Source organism: Zea mays, chromosome 2, assembly GCF_902167145.1.
Source record: "Zea mays cultivar B73 chromosome 2, Zm-B73-REFERENCE-NAM-5.0, whole genome shotgun sequence".
Classification (NCBI taxonomy): domain Eukaryota; kingdom Viridiplantae; phylum Streptophyta; class Magnoliopsida; order Poales; family Poaceae; genus Zea; species Zea mays.
The window spans coordinates 5,215,760-5,232,203 of record NC_050097.1 but is presented as its reverse complement, the minus strand read 5'-3'; the positions used below and the strand labels follow the sequence as shown (position 1 = coordinate 5,232,203).

General features: G+C 41.5%; 1 protein-coding gene, 1 long non-coding RNA gene and 1 pseudogene across 3 annotated transcripts; all 3 read right to left on the bottom strand.

Moving 5' to 3' along the window:
* Positions 1-7,283: 7,283 nt before the first annotated feature.
* On the bottom strand, positions 7,284-8,613 carry LOC103645839 (uncharacterized). Of its 2 annotated transcripts, XR_002267501.1 has the most exons (4): positions 8,521-8,613; positions 8,367-8,411; positions 8,111-8,265; positions 7,284-7,585 (listed from the first exon to the last, which is right to left on the bottom strand). It is a non-coding gene; the product is annotated as an uncharacterized lncRNA (long non-coding RNA). The 2 variants fall into 2 exon arrangements; XR_002267500.2 differs by lacking the exon at positions 7,284-7,585 and having other exon boundaries at positions 8,100-8,265.
* Positions 8,614-8,790: 177 nt separating this feature from the next.
* On the bottom strand, positions 8,791-9,756 carry LOC103648351 (myosin-12-like). Its single transcript, XM_020548025.1, has 5 exons — positions 9,636-9,756; positions 9,454-9,552; positions 9,148-9,363; positions 8,933-9,003; positions 8,791-8,845 (listed from the first exon to the last, which is right to left on the bottom strand). The coding sequence occupies exons 1-5, from the start codon at positions 9,636-9,638 to the stop codon at positions 8,791-8,793; spliced, it is 444 nt and encodes a 147-aa protein (XP_020403614.1). The 5' UTR covers positions 9,639-9,756.
* A 3,995-nt stretch (positions 9,757-13,751) lies between these two features.
* LOC103648350 (growth-regulating factor 6-like) lies at positions 13,752-16,169 on the bottom strand (annotated as a pseudogene).
* Positions 16,170-16,444: the final 275 nt, after the last annotated feature.

Genomic DNA, 16,444 nt, shown 5'->3' with positions numbered 1-16,444 from the left:
GAAATATCTCTCTATATCTAGAACATGGCAATAATAGAATAATTAAAGTAAGGACATGCCATGCGAACTTGCAATAATTTAAAACATGTAGATTGTCATAATATAGAATTGATAAATACACAATCTACCATATGAGAGGAATTTCTTCAAAGAATGATGACATAATTTTAAAACATGCTTAAGTGCTTTCTATTCCTATGTGACTACACAAGACACATGACAAATTAAGATAATTGCACTTAAGAATATAAATGTTACCATCCCTTGACTTTCCTCCATGTTGTAGGCTTTGATATTCCGCACATGATGATTCTTTATTTCCTACAACATTAATATCTTCCCGAGATGATATGAGTTTTGAATACAATAAACTGAAGTAACCTTGGGTCAATCTTGAATGTGTAGATCATTTGAAGATTGATAGCTTGAGTTGATAAGAATTGAATTAACTCCCTCAAGCACCCCAAAGGTTCATACCATCTCCTTCTCCTACAAATCTTGTCAAGCACATTTTGGTACCCATCGCTTGATGGGTCCGTTAAGGTTAGTAAACAAAGATCTAGGAACCCAAGTGTCCTTTGTGCTAGCGCTTGGTAAACTTGTTACCTTTCTAGCACAAGTTGCAATCTTGGGTTGCCTAGTTATATATGAATCAAATGACAAGTTAGGAGTGAGATTTTTACCAATGGGACAATCTTTGCATTGATGTCCCTTCTTTCGGCATGTGTAGCATAGGCGTTTTCCAAAATTTGAAGATTTCCTCTTTCCTTTTTTATTGCTTGCTACATGGTTAGTAAGAATTTTCTTTTCTAACCCTATGCCTTTTTGTTTTAAATGGGGACAAGATCTAAGCAAGTGTCCCTTCTTGGAGCATTTAAAACAAAGTCTATCATCCTTGTTAATAATCAAGCCATTTTTAATGTAGGGACATGACCTAATCAAGTGCCCCTCTTTAAAGCATTCACTACACCTCTTAATGTGAAGTGTGGCTTGATCATTACCTTGGATGTTACCTTTTGTGGAGGCGTGGTTGAGGCTTTTGGAGGAGGTGTTGAATTTCATCTTTTGTTTCTTCCTCTTGGCAATCCTCAAATCCTTGACATTTTCTTCAAGGGATGTAGTACATGCCACGGTTGTTCCCGTCTCAAGCTTCTTCACCATGTGATCACGGTTATCTTGAGAAGGTTGGGCAATGCATTTCCCTTTTAGTTGTGTCAAGCTCTTCTTTAGCCTCTCATTTTCTTCTTTGAGCTTTTGATATGAATCATCATTTGTTCCTGCAAATTCTAGCTCAAAGGAAGATTTGCTTGTTGACAAATAACAAGCATTAGCACATGGTAATATAGTATCAATTTGAATACATGTGCACGAGTGAGGTTGTTGGGATTTTAAATTTTCTATCACAACCTCATGAGCAATGTTTAATATGATATGATCATCTCTAAGATTTTCATGAGAGCATAGGAGCATATCATATTTTTCTTGAAAAGCTAGATTTTCAATTTTTAGCTTTTCTACTTGGTCCTTTAGCAAGGTATTCTTATTTACTAATTGAGCGATACAATGTAACGCGTTATTTTGCTCAATTGAAATAGTTTCATACCTTTGGACCAAATCAACATGAGAGCACTTTAGCTCCTCATGTTCTTTAGTCAACTTGTCAAAGCATTGCATCTTCATGGAGAGAATACTTTCTAGCCTTTGACGAGCTTCACCTTGCTCTCTCGCTCTTTCTAGCAGTTTGAGCATGACCGCCTTATCTTCTTGGCTTAGGCGAGCGTAGAGTTGCACAAAGCTTCTTTCTTCCTCCTCATCCTCATTTGTGCTTCCGCTATCATTTTCATTAGCCACCCAACATATGTGGGAATCCAAATGGGAAGACAAACCTTTTGGAGAGGTGGATTCATCGTTTGGTCTCCATCGTTCATTTTCTCCTTCTTCCTTGCAAGGGTTAGTATCACAAAAACTAAAGGAAGTAGAGGCATCAAAATTATTATGTTTGGACTCATCAAACTTGATTTTAATTCTAGTCCAAATATCATGCGCATCGGGAATGGATTCGTCATAGTTTGATATGAAGGCACGATAATCTTCTTTGCTAAGAGAATTGTTTAAGATGTCAAAAGCTAGGTAGTTTAAGCGATAACATCTTTGATCCTCCTCGGAATTAATTTTTTCATTAAAACTAGAGGGAAAAATACTCTTGTCAATAATTTGTTCTAATTGAGGATGTATGGTTCTAAAGGCATTTATCACACTAGTAGACCATGAATCATAATTAGAACAATCATCACATAATATCTCAAGAGTTACCTCCTTTTGAGTTGCGTTCGTTGGAGGAGTCTTCTTGTTCTTTTGGGATCTTCTACGAGCCATCACTTCGAGTTGTTAGACTCAAGATGAAGTGCCTAGCTCCGATACCAATTGAAAGTCGCCTAGAGGGGGGGGTGGATAGGCGAAACCTGAAAATTAAAACTTTATCCCCCAACTAGATCCTTTGATTAGTGGTTAGAACAAGATGAACAATTATCGGAGTAGAAAAACTAAGTTCTTGCTAGTAAAGAGTATAGCTTTCAAATAATGCGGAAGTGATAAATCAATACAACTAATAGTTCTATGATAACAAAGCAAGAAAGCTTAGATAAAAAAGAGCACTAACTCAAGTTCTTTTCTTGCGGAGTGTTGCTCTACTTAAATGAGATTTTAACTTGAAGCAACACCAAATGATATGAGCAAAGAATAGTGCAAGAGAACTTAGAGTAAGCAAACAAATCACAAGTAAAAGCACAATGAACACGGGTGATTTGTTTTACCGAGGTTCGGCCCTCGAAGGCCTAGTCCCCGTTGAGGAGTCCACTTAAGGACGGGTCTTTCTCAACCCTTTCCCTCTCTCTCGATCACACAAGGATCGGCGAGCTCTTCTTCTTCTCAAGGATCACTCTCGATCCCACAAGGACCACCACAATCTTTTGGTGTCTCTTGCTAGCTTTTACAAGCCTCCAACACTTTGGAGGAAGTTCGAATGGGAGTCAAAAACTCCACGCGCAAATGAACACAAAGATGTAGCACACACTATCTCTCAATGAATCTCACAAGGCGCTAGGGTTAAACTCAATTGAGTAGCTCTCAATTGCTTGCTCTCTCTTTTGTGGCACTTGTGTTGGTTGTAGTGGACTAAATCTTGTGTATAGGATGGATCAATGAATATAGGTGGTTGGGAGGGCTTGAGTATGTCAACTAGATGACTTAGAATGTTGCTTGGACTCCCACACCTTGAAGTGGCCGGTTGGGGTGGTATTTATAGCCACCATCCAAAAACTAGCCGTTGGAGAAGCTGCTGGTCGATGGGCGCACCGGACAGTCCGGTGCACACCGGACATGTCCGGTGCGCCAGCCACGTCATCCTATCCGTTGAGATTGGAGCTGGTCGACCGTTGGAGGCTTTGTCCTCATGTGGCACCGGACAGTCCGGTGCAGCACCGGACAGTCCGGTGCCCCTCTGACTTCTGCTCTGACACTCTGAATTCAACTGTACACTTTGCAGAGTCGACCGTTGCGCGCAGATGACCGTTGCTCCGCTGGCGCACCGGACAGTCCGGTGTACACCGGACAGTCCGGTGAATTTTAGCGGAGCAGTCTTCGTGAAATCCCGAGGCTGCCGAGTTCCTGAGGGCGCGTTCCGTTGGAGCACCGGACACTGTCCGGTGTACACCGGACAGTCCGGTGAATTATAGCGCGCCGGCCCTGGACTTTCCCGAAGGTGGCGAGTTTGAGTCTGCGTCCCCTGGTGCACCGGACAGGTACTGTTCACTGTCCGGTGGCACACCGGACAGTCCGGTGCGCCAGACCTGGGGTGCCTTCGGTTGCCCCTTTGCTCCTTTGTTGAATCCAAAACTTGGTCTTTTTATTGGCTGAGTGTGAACCTTTTACACCTGTATAATCTATACACTTGGGCAAACTAGTTAGTCCAAAGATTTGTGTTGGGTAATTCAATCACCAAAATTATTTAGGAACTAGGTGTAAGCCTAATTCCCTTTCAAGGGGGAGTTTTGTTTAAGTCAAAGGAAAAGCATTTGAGACAGGGAGAGAAAATTTCAAATCTTGAAAATGCTTCTTTCAATCTTATTCATGTACCTTTGACTATTTGCAAAAGGTTTTTGTAAAGAATTTTACAAAGAATTTGCAAAAACAAAACTAGTGGTGCAAGCGTGATCCAATTTTTTAAATAATAAGAAGAAAACCATCCATGCATATCTAGTAAAAATATTATATTGGTTTAACTCCAAGCAACCTTTGCACTTACTTTATGCAAACTAGTTCAATTCTGCACTTATATTTTTGCTTTGGTTTGTGTTGGCATCAATCACCAAAAAGGGGGACATTGAAAGGGAAATAGGGTCAAACCTTTTTCCTAAAAAATTTTGGTGGTTGAATTGCCCAACACAAATAATTGGACTAACTAGTTTGCTCTAGAATAAATATTCTACAGGTGCCAAAGGTTCACATCAAACCAATACAAAGTCAAAAAAGGGCTCAAAAGAAAGGAGCAAAGGAAACCGAAGTGCTCCCTGGTCTGGCGCATCGGACTGTCCGGTGTGCCACCGGACAGTGTCCGGTGCACCAACAGACAGTGTCCGGTGCACCAGGGAGGATCGACCTCAAACTCTTCAGCTTTGGGTTTTTCAGGCGCAGCTCTGCTATAATTCACCGAACTGTCCGGTGGGCCACCGGACTGTCCGGTGTGTCAGCGGAGCAACAGCTATCTGCGCGCAACGGTCGACTCTGACAGTGAATAGTGCAGCACAGTGAACGCGGCAGAAGTCAGAGCAGTTGGTCAGAGGGGCACCGGACTGTCCGGTGCCGCATGAGGACAAGCCTCCAACGGTCGACCAGCTCCAAGCCCTAACGGGAGGATGACGTGGCGGCTCACCGGACACTGTCCGGTGGCGCACCGGATTGTCCGGTGAGCCCATCGCCAGCAGCCTTCTCCAACGGCTACATTTTGGATGGTGGCTATAAATACCACCCCAACCGGCCACTTCAATGTGGGGGAGCCCAAACAACATTCCAAGTCATCTAGTTGACATATTCAAGCCCTCCCAACCACATCTATTCATTGATCCATCTTATACACAAGATTTAGACCACTACAACCAACACAAGTGCCACGAGAGAGCAAGCAAAAGAGAGCTACTCATTTGAGTTTAGCACTAGTGCCTTGTGAGATTCATTGAGAGATAGTATGTGCTACATCTTTGTGTTCATTTGCGCGTGGAGTTTTGACTCCCATTGAACTTCCTCCAAAGTTTTGGAGGCTTGTAAAGCTAGCAAGAGACACCAAAGAGTGTGGTGATCCTTGTGGGGTCTTAAGTGATCCTTGTGAAGAAGAAGAGCTCGCCGGTCTTTGGTGATCGGTAGAGAGAGGGAAAGGGTTAAAAGAGACACGTCCTTAGTGGACTCTTCAACGGGGACTAGGCCTTCGAGGGCCGAACCTCGGTAAAACAAATCCTCGTGTCTCTTGTGTTCATTACTTGTGATTTGTTTGTTTTTCCCTCACTCTAAGTTTTCTTGCACTATTCTTAGTTGTTGTTGCTTCAAGTTAAATTCTCTTTTAGTGAAGCAACACCGTGCTACTTTTCTTATCTAAGCCCTCTTGCTTTATTCTCATAGATCTTCTAGTTGCATTGATTTATCAATACCGCATTATTTGAAAGCAATACTCTTTACAAGCAAATGACTTAGTTTTTATACTCCGATAATTGTGCATCTTGTTCTAACCACTAATCAAGGGATCTAGTTGGGGGATAAAGTTTTAATTTTCAGGTTTCGCCTATTCACCTCCCTCTAGGCGACTTTCAGTTAGATACCCCATTCGTTAAAAAATAATATTTATTTTAGCTCTTGATATTTATGTCTATATTCAACTAGATGATGATAAATATAGACACATATATAAAACATATACACTAACTATTGCATGAATCTACTAAAAAAGGAAAACAAATTTTATTTTAGTACAGAGAAAGTACCATATTATTTTTTGGAAGTAACTACAACCCAAAGTTTTTTTTGACATGCCTAACTTTTGTCCAAATACTATGGTTTACAATATTATATCTAAACTAGATATTAATGTTAAAATATTCTTGAAAATAACCAGAACTATAGTATTATAAAACCATGGTTTAAAAAACATTATTACCAAATCTCCATATATCATTCTATCTACTAATATAAAGCAGGAGTTTCTCCTTTCATAAGTTGTTCGCTCCTCTCGTGCCAGCGAACGTGTGAAATTACAAAAAAAAACAAATTGCAAAGTGGGGCTTCAAACACTTGATTTGATCTTTTAGAAAGAGACTTACATGTGCTAACCAGTGCAACTAAATGTTACTTGTGGTTTAAGAAAGATAGATATTGTAAATATATACTCATAGTTTGAAAATAAAATATATAATCATGTCAAGCCGGGTTTAGAAAATGGTCCAGGCATGACATAGTTCTCGAGCCAGACTAGACCGTGACACATTAAATGGATCGTGGCTATCGGCCAGACCATGACACTATTAAATATTAAATAGGTCAAGTTGTAGCTCTATTAAATCTTAAATGCATCACAAGGTGTTGTCGGATCTATGCGATCCGGTCTAGGAGCGTGCCACCATACATTCAGATTTGTGTGAGGCGCATTGACAGGATGACACTATCACACGCCCAGCTCGACATTGGTTGGCTCAATCTAAAGGTATGCTGACTGTCGATGCATGTATTGACCTAATCCTGGTCTTCAGTTGTCCATGTATTGACTTTATCCTGGTCTTCGGTTGTCTTTCTTTACCGCAACCAGGGGTTCGCACATAGAGCTTGCCGAGTGCACGTGCACCAGAAAAAAACAGTTTCTAGTGATTAAAAACTAAATTCTACCACTTGTGTACACCCTAATTTTTAATTAGAGAAGATTTTTAATATATAGGTGAGTGCCCGTGCGTTGCAACGGGAACATATAATAACATGATAACTTATGTACAAATGTATGATATTCTGTTATGAGAAAAGGTCCTCGAACATCTGGTTGGTCTAGGTGACGGTGACAGAGATTTCAAATAAGAAAGGAAACAAAAGTACATTAATCTGCACATTCAAAACTGCCAAGCTCGCAATAAGATAAGACAACAATCAATTTATGATGTGCACATTCAAAACTTACAGAACTTAACAGATGCACGTTGTGTAGTTGAACGAAGCGATGACATGCATGTATGATTGATGAAGGTTACAATGTCATAAATAATTAATTACAAAAATCTGAACAAAACTAATAAACCACTTCTTATAATGTTGAACACTAATGAATCAGAAGGAAATATCCCTAGATTGTTCCGCCGAAGACATCGACCAATGCAACAAATGGATCCAAAACTGACAAGTATTAAGTGCGCTTTTGCAAGTCCATTTCAGTCAACAAATAGTAGCGCATAAACTGAAGATGAGCATCCTTCGAAGCTTTTTACTCCAGATGTAGCTTCAAAAGCTGATTAGCCATCCATTTGTCATTCCGCTTTTTAGGGACACCGATGGCCATTTTCTGAAGAATTCTTGCATTGAGGATAAAGTTAGCAAAATTGACATCTGATTTGTTCCCTTTATCTCTTATTATTTTTCTTCAGATGGCAACAGAGGCAGTAAAATTGCACCAAAGCAAAAAAATCTCTCTAAAAATAGTGACCATATCTAGTATGAACTACTTTGTTTATATCAACAAACATGCATGCTAACTGCTACAACCAATACAACTTAGGCAAATGAAACTAACTGGTAAATAAAGAAAATAACTTGCAACCTAAAATATGAAAAAAAATCGCATGCATAACAATGTTTAGAACCTAAAATGACTGCTTGAGCTTGCTGCTGCAAATGACAAACTTCAGAACCTAAGCTAACTGCTTATGTTTGCTGCCAGTCTCAAAACAGGATCCCCCCCCCCAAACACATGACCTATGACTAAAATACTATGATTAAACAAACACTGCGTCATTACTTTAAGATAAACACGATATTTCCATGAAATGGTAGCGTCGTAGAGCTAGTAGATGTGCACAAAGATCAAAACCTTCCTCAAGCAACTTCATCATGAAACTGCTAACATAGTTCTCCCAATTTGGTAGAAAAAACAACACAGATAGTAATTCTCCTCTTTTAGTCTTCTTGGATTTGTTGGGATTTTTGTTTGCTTAGATTCTTTACAGGAGGAACAACCACTTGCTCCTGCGTCATAGCATATGTACACATTAATGTGATATCTGAATGAGATTTTGCTCAATCTTATACTGTATAAATGTTTGCCAGGTAAAATTTATAGCACATACATTGACCGTTTTAACTTCTTCAAGCTGGTGTCCCTTGTCAAATTCCTGAATATGAATGAGGTTTTAGACAGAATTAAATGAAAACGTTTTTATTTATCAAATAGTCAATGCTCCCAAGTAGTGTTTTCACAAAGCTCTCTTCAAGGAAATTTACCTCAATTATTGTTGTCTGATTCATTTCAGGAGTAACCACGGCCTGAATAGCTAGTGCAGAATTGTTGTGGAGCAACTCGATCTCTGACTCAAAGGTGGCGATCTTGCTTTCCAATCTAAATGTATTGTTCTTTTTAGTTTATGAGACTTTCTCATAGGACATGAGTACAATCCAGGAAGAAAAAAATGTAAATGTGAAGTATGCGTATTGTAGAATGTACCTCTCTATCTGTTTTGATTTATCCTCATCAGCTGATGCAACAACCAATGACTATTGTCGTAGAACTTGGTTTTGAGATTCCATATTGGATAAACTTGCTTCAAGCCTGCACCATATTGCAGTGGTAGTATGTGAGCAGAATTTGTAATATACACGATTTAGTTAGGCAACGAACCAAACATGTCCTTATTACCTTTCGACCAGCTCTTGAAGTTGAATAACTTTGGATGCTTGTTCTTGTGTCTCCTGTGACAGTTCATCAGACTGTTTTTGGAACTCAATAAGCTTATTTTCAAGATCCTCAACCTTCTGTTTAAACGTACTTAGTTCCTCCTTGAGACAAATTTGGTGGATCTAAGTAATTAAATTATGAATCTTATATCTGAATAAAATTTCAAGACCCTGAACCTCAAGTTCTTTATTTTGGGTTGTCAACTCCTCAAGTTTTGCATTGTCAATAACCGGCACTTCTACTATCTTTGGTGGTGCCTGTTCAATCGCTAACTTTGCAGCCTCTTTCTCATTTACTATTGCTGCATGGGCTTCCTTGAGATTTTCTTGCATTTTTTGCAGTGCAGATTGCAACTTTTCAATTTCATGGCTCTTTGCTTCTTCAAGGTCAGCCTGCCGGCAAGACATAGTAGATAAAGTCATTCGGGACCAAGTGACATACTAAACACTACAGAAACTACTTATATTGATCAAGTGAATTACCCTCAAACGCTTCTCGACGTCTAACCGCCATGTCAGTTCTTCTACTCTCTTTTCTAGCTTGTCTTTTGCTTCTTTCAGTGCGCCGGTCTCTCTTGCTTCCTGTTCACATGGTTATGCTTACTTTATGAGCATTAACAATGAATGGTGTGCTTGTGTTGAAGATGCATAATTGTACTACAGACCATTCTCAGTTTCCGAAGTTCCTTTCTTGCAATGCGTGCCCTCCACAAGCATTGGAGAATCAAAGAAGCTTTCTGTTGCTGTTTGTAAGCAGCATAAGCTCTGTGTTGGCGCCACCGAGTCTGTGATTCAAGGAACTGTTCATTATGTTTTTCCTAGAAAAACCATTTGCAAATAATGATAGGCATAATAGTGCAAACCTGGATAATTGGATAATTATGGATGCCCTGGTCTCTCTTCGGAATCTATGTTCGTTGCGAGCTGCCATTGCTCGTAATCCTGTTTGTATTGCTGTAGCTGATTCATATACTTGCAGGTACGCTTTTCTGGCAGAATGCGCACGCACGTGCTTTTGTATCCTAATTGAAGCAACGTCTCTCCTCATATACTCAAAAATCTTTTTAGCTAGTCGTGCTGCAGGATTTGGTTAAATTGTATGTCAGTTTCAGTTAAGGCCAGTTTTGCTGACAACTAAAATTTAGGGCACAAGGTGCTCAAACTTGTGAAGAAATACCTCTCCAGAACTTCTGAGATTGAACTGAGGCTTTTCTTAATTTGATGAATTCCTTTCGCATAAGATGTGTCTTTATACGCCTTTGGATTAGTCGCGCAGCATTAGCCAAAATTTCTGCTCTTCGAGCAGCCAGCTCTGCCATCTGACCAGCTCTTAGGAATACCTTAGTTTTCCCTATCTGATATATATACATAAAAATGTCTAATTTGAGGCACCGATAAAAAAGGTCTTGAAAAAAGAAAGTTCTGTATACGATGGTCAGTTCAAACCATGATTTAAAAGATTCACCAGGTCTTCCCCGTCTACGTCCCCAGCAAGTGATGCTCCAGCGCAGTACCTTATAACAATTGTATTCCAATTGTAGAAATCTGATGGCAGAAAACTACAAGATTAAACACTAATCAAACAGATATGGACTGCTATCGCCAATGCCTGCTGATTATGAAAATAAGAATGAACAAGTACTATATGTTTTTCCTCCAAAGTAAAAATGTATTGCTACAAATAATTCCATCTTTGGAAGACCAGGCATGTTCGGTCCAAACCGCAATCTGTGATACCTAGAGTGACATACTAAACAACAAGGCATGTGAAAAGGAACATTTCTAAATGCATACTACCATTCATCTCCAACAGAAATGTCCATATGGTATAGAAACATGGATTTATTTAGAACTAAAATATGAATGGGGAAAAGTGCAGACCTTGCAGAAGTTGGAGACAAGATGGGAGACAGAGCAGGGAGGATCTCGGTGCAGTGTCATGATGGCCTTCTTCCTCACATCCTTCTTGGGGTGCACGAGATCAGGCTCAATTCAACTCCCATTCCCTTCACTGAACAAAGTGACACTGTTGTTTATAGGACAGCCTCGTCAACATCTGCCTCACGCACATGAACTTGTCCGGCATGTTCGACTTTGGCTCCATCGCCAAACTCTCGCTGGTCGCCTATGGACACCACACACGGGTAGTACATGTCATACATCATATGCCCATTAACGGTTTTTGTGCACCCGAAGCAAGCAACCCGTAGTGCGGTACCTATGTTCTTTTTTCGAAAAAGGCAGCAAGAGATTTGCTGCCAATATATTAGTAGGATGGCAAACTACCTTTGCGTACTTTGAAGAAAATCAACTCTGGTCCTCAACGTTCAAATAGTCATGGTAGTTAATCTAGTTTTAACAAGAAAGAGCACAATGAAACAGAGTAAGCCAATGTGAAATAATGCATGAAATTAGGGAACACACAAAGTTCATGTCAGTATATAGATCATGTTTGCCAAACAAACAGACAAACTTAGTTCTAAAGAAAAAAAGAAATCCCCTCGCACTAACATACTCTAGAAATTAGTAGAAATAGATGGGAGGGCTTATCACAAGTTATATTTTTTTGCCAAGTGAATTTAATATTACCAGGTGTCAAATCAAAAATTAACAAAATCAGCCCAAGAACCAACCAAATCTGATGGCTATTTCATGATTCTTACCTCAGGTAGATTCCCACAACGTTGGACCCTGCACGACATTCCTTACCCTTCTGTAGATCTGCAAGAACAAGGCTAGAGGAAAAAACCCATCACCAAACAACTCTGCAATGAATCCAAGCATCCAGCTAAGGTTCCCAACTAAATTGTTCTGTGTTTACAACCTTACTGTTGTAGAAACGCTCAAGCTTCTAGTTCTTCCAGCTTGTATGCAAGTTTCAGCATACAATCCTATTCACTCGTTGAAATTTGTGGAGTTCAGATTTACACTGGTTCAAAGCTCACCATGATTTTATTTTTTGATAAATGAGCTTGCCACTATTAAACAGGCCCACGTGGTGGCCTCGGTGGATTTGGGGTGAAGAGATGAAGAGGAGGTGCAGGAGCTTACAACAATGGAGAAATGTGCGGCAGGGATCTGAATCTAGCGCTGGGAAAGGACTGGTGGCTCTGGACTCTGGAGAGGACGACGTGGAGGAGGTAGAGCCGGAGGGGGAGGCAGCGACCGACCCGGTGGCTCGGGCGAGGTCCTCCGTGGACCGTGCAAGTGCTCTGCCTCTACTCGAGACGTCGTAGATACCTGACAAGTGACAACAGACAATCAGGGACACAAACAACATTAACCAGAAAGATAACAACAGAAAAAGAAAAAGATAGATTAAAAATGTGATATGCAATTTAAGGATTATACTATCAGGATGCAAGGTACAGATTCCTTACCTCTTCATCTTTTCCTATCAGTTGCCATGCACGAACATATGTTGTTCTACCATCAAACATTAAAACTGCATTTGATACACAACTGAATACACCAAAAAATGGGCGAATAGAGAAGGTAATGATATACTAATTGCTCTAATCTGATAAAGATAATAGACAAACAAACATATAGCTAATAGCTTAGCGTACGACCAAATTTGAAATGCAAATGGATGGATGGATGGGACTTCTTTTCCACGGCAAGAAATTGGACGGTGTGAGGTGGATTCAGAAAAAAAAAGCACAATCTGTGTACTCATGCAAGCAGCATCCTCAGACATAACCTAGTGCATCAAAGATCATGCAGCTCGGCCGTAGACCCGAGAAACTAACAATCCTTACGCCCAATTGGCCAACAGATCTGGCGGCAGGGCCACTAAGTGACTTTTTATAACCAATTAGGGGAAAGGAAATGGAGAGGCCAGGGGGATCTGGGCAGCTAGGAGCACTCACAGTTCTTGGCGAGTTCTAAGGAGTTCATAGCCTTATCGAAGAGGTTGACTTTGTTATTTTAGTATCTCTAAATTCCAGGAAATGAGCAACTTCAGAATCTGAATTTTGACACCCAAATTCACATTACCCAGTTCCAAAATTAATACAAAGGTTAATGTCTTGCTAGTAAATCAAGGTAGATAGTAGCGCCAAATTAATGCCGGTCAAGAGGAGTAGAAACGGGGCAGAAAGTTGAGCAACACTCTGCTGGTTAGCAGGTAATGGGGGCGGGGGCAAGCTGACATGATCTGGTGCAGTAGTTTTGACTGAGGAAGGTGCTGTTGGCACTGCTATGGGTTGGACCATGTCCAAAGCCTGTGTCTGTAGAACAGAAAGCATGTGACAAAAAAAATATATTGTTGATTAGCAGGCCAGATATTTATGTTAAGAGAAGATCAAGAAATTAGTTTACATACAGTTTTTGGTGTTTCCACCATTCCAAAGACCACTTGTGCCTGCAAAAAAGGAAGTCATATAGAAAATTCAAACCTAGTTAAAGAAATAAACAGATTTACTGTTAGACATCAAGACATATTATGCCAGGAGAACAATGGTATATACAGGTGCTAAAAAAGAATGCTTTTAAATAAACGGTTGGAGAACAATAGCAAAGTACAACAAATAGTGACTTTAACGATAACAGAGTTTGCTGGCTATTATTAGTACATAAAACACAGTTGTCCTCATCCAAGATTTTCTCAGGTAAGCAACTACTTGGAATGGTCAGATAGTCACAACTTCACAAATAAATACCCATGCCTTTTTTCCCAGCCAGCTATAGGCAGTATAAATTCAGATAGTTAAGGTTAAAGTGAAGCATGACTATACTGCAGTCGCGTCCTTTAAAATGGCCTTTAGGAGAGGAGAGGCGAGCAGAATATTCATATACACTGTGTTCAGAATTCCAGGAGGATCATCGGAAGGGGCAAAAGGTGGAGGATTATTGGCAGTACTTGTATCTCTCAAAGTCCTAGTTCTAAGCCTTGAAGCAATCTCTGTGAGGGCTCCTCTTGCAATAGCTGGAGGCCCTGCAACCTGAAAGCTTGGAACAAATATACAGGTACAACAAAAGTTAACAAATAAATGGTCTAGATAATAAAAACATATAGAAATATGTTGATGCTGTTAGCAAATATTAAGTCACCTGCACAAGTTCATCACCAAAAGACAAGTATTTTGGTTTATCTGCCTTCGAGTAAACTCGAATTTCAGCCCCAGTTCGTCTTCTCATTTCAGTAATCACCTGCCCACCTTCCCCAAGAATACAACCAACTTTGTTTGATGGTACAACAAGCCTTGTACAGTTGTACTTGAATGGTGTTTCTCAGAGGGTGCACTTACTTTATCATGGAGCAAAATGAGTGCCTCAATTGTTGGGGATATTGGTTCAGTTGGTATCTGGATGAATGAGAAGGAGATAAAATTGTGAGTATTGGTGCAAGAAAGTGGTTGGCAACTCGAAACCAGCTGCATTGTTACCTCGTTAGATGAAACAATGATCAGCCTTTCTCCAGAAGCATCTTTGTCAATCTCTTGAACTTTAATGCGAGCACCAGTCTGCTGCTCTACCCGCCTAACATTAGCCCCACTTTTCCCAATAACTGAACCAATGAGCTCAGAAGCACATAGGATTCTGATAGAAAACTCTTCAGTTTCACTAACAGGGAGCTAATTAGCAATGGAAGGGGCAATGTGGTTGAAGAAGGCGACGACCTCGGGGATCGAGACGCCGCTGCAGAGCGCGAGGAGGCAACAGAGGAGATGGAGCGGGAGGTGAGCCCTTCTCGGACGCTTTCTTCAAGGAACTATGAGGTGAACTCGTCAGTGAATCCGATGGAACAAGGCCAAACTCTGGCCTTGAACTGGTCACTTCGAAAAGATCAGTGTTTTGTTTTGAGAACGGAAACACGCTGCCTGCAGTGTTTCCTGTGTTCATGGAAGTCAGCATCGAGACATTGTCAGAGTCCTGCATGTTTTCGCTCTCGTTCGACAGTTTGTTCGCCGCCAGTTCCCTGCATGAATCGTTCGACAGTGGGATTAGTTGGCATGTATATCGAAGAACGACTGGAACCTTGAGCGATTTTTGAACATGTTCGTGTTTGCAGATCCATGGAAACACTTGACCGAAGACTTTGAGATGGAAGTATCTACTGTGAACGACACTACAGTGCCGACAAGTATCGTACTAATATCATATCCAAAAGTGCAGTATCCCACTACAGAAGATAATACCTGCTATATTGCAGAGAGCATGGATCAGTCGCACCCGTGGCATAGCTCTTCCCCGGCTGCCGGTGCTGGTTGACAGCAAGGCCAGCAGCAGCGGTAGCTTCGGCGCCGGCCAGAGCAGCAACAGCAGCCGCCACGGCCACCGCGGACATGGCTTTCGCAGCATGGCCAGGCTGGCCTTCCACATGCTTTCTTGAACGATGGCGTCCCCGGTTCATGTGTCGCTCGCAGTACTTCTGGTCGGCGACCGCGTCCCTGGAGCACCGCCACTTCTTGCCGTCCGTCCGGCGGCACCGCCCAGGCTCCAGATCCGCATTGCCGGAGTAGCCCAGCTGGAAGGAGCCCCACCCCACTGTGCCAACAGGCAACAAGCAGCAGCGCCAATCAAGATTCGGAAAAGGAAAGAACCGACGCGGCTTTGATGTGCGGGGCGGGGGCATGCGTAGACCGGGGAAGCGAGCGCCGTGGCGAGCATCGCGGACGCAGGGCAGAGAGGGAGATGGATGGCGGCGGTTGCGCGGGGGCGGGCGGGGGCACGACCTCGCATCTCCAACCTCGGGGGCGGGGATCGGGCGGTGGGATCGGACGACTGGCGGCGGTGGGGGATCGAGCGGCTGGCGATCAAACGGTTGAAATTGCAGAACAATGGAATGGACGGATGAGGTTGCAGGATGGCAGAACGGCAGAACGGCAGGAGGCAGACTACTATTACACTCTTAATAGGTAGTATAGATGTGTATATTGAAATGTTAAGTGTGCACTCGGATTCTTGGCCTTTAGCTTCGCCTCTAAGGGCGATCTAGGAACCTATAAATTTAGACCGCATTCAAATAAAGAGCTCATTTAAACAAAGTCTAAATGTATGATATATCTCTACTACTTATTAAGACGGTAATAGTAGTCTGTCATTCCGTGTTCTACCATTATTCTCTGTTCTACCTTTTCCATGTTCTGCATTTCACATTCCCTTCTTCCCGCACAGCTCATTCCCATCTGTTCTGACTTTCTCATCTCCCCTCCCCGCCCTTTCTCATTCTCATTCTCACGTACAGCCCACATCTAGCTAAAATTAAAAAACACAAATGACCCCAAGAGAATTCGAACCCGAGACCTCTCAGGCAAATGCGAGCAGTAGCTATCGCTACACCGCATGTGTGTTTATGTCTACATCTATGACAGAAAAAACATCTACTATATCTCTCCCCAAGCCCACCTGCTACTCTTACACAATGCGTAGTAGTAGATAAGTATCACCGAGATTCTTGAATTATATTTTTGGATGGAATGACTAGTATTTAAAGAAGAGCCTTGCATGCAATTTCTTTTGTTTGAAT

Bases quoted from the DNA above. Each gene is read 5' to 3' on its own strand.
- LOC103648351 (XM_020548025.1), bottom strand. The intron at 9,364-9,453 runs GTAATTCACTTG...TCTTGCCGGCAG, and splicing joins ACGTCGAGAAGCGTTTGAGG to GCTGACCTTGAAGAAGCAAA. The intron at 9,004-9,147 runs GTTCAGGGTCTT...TTCCAAAAACAG, and splicing joins CCCAAAATAAAGAACTTGAG to TCTGATGAACTGTCACAGGA.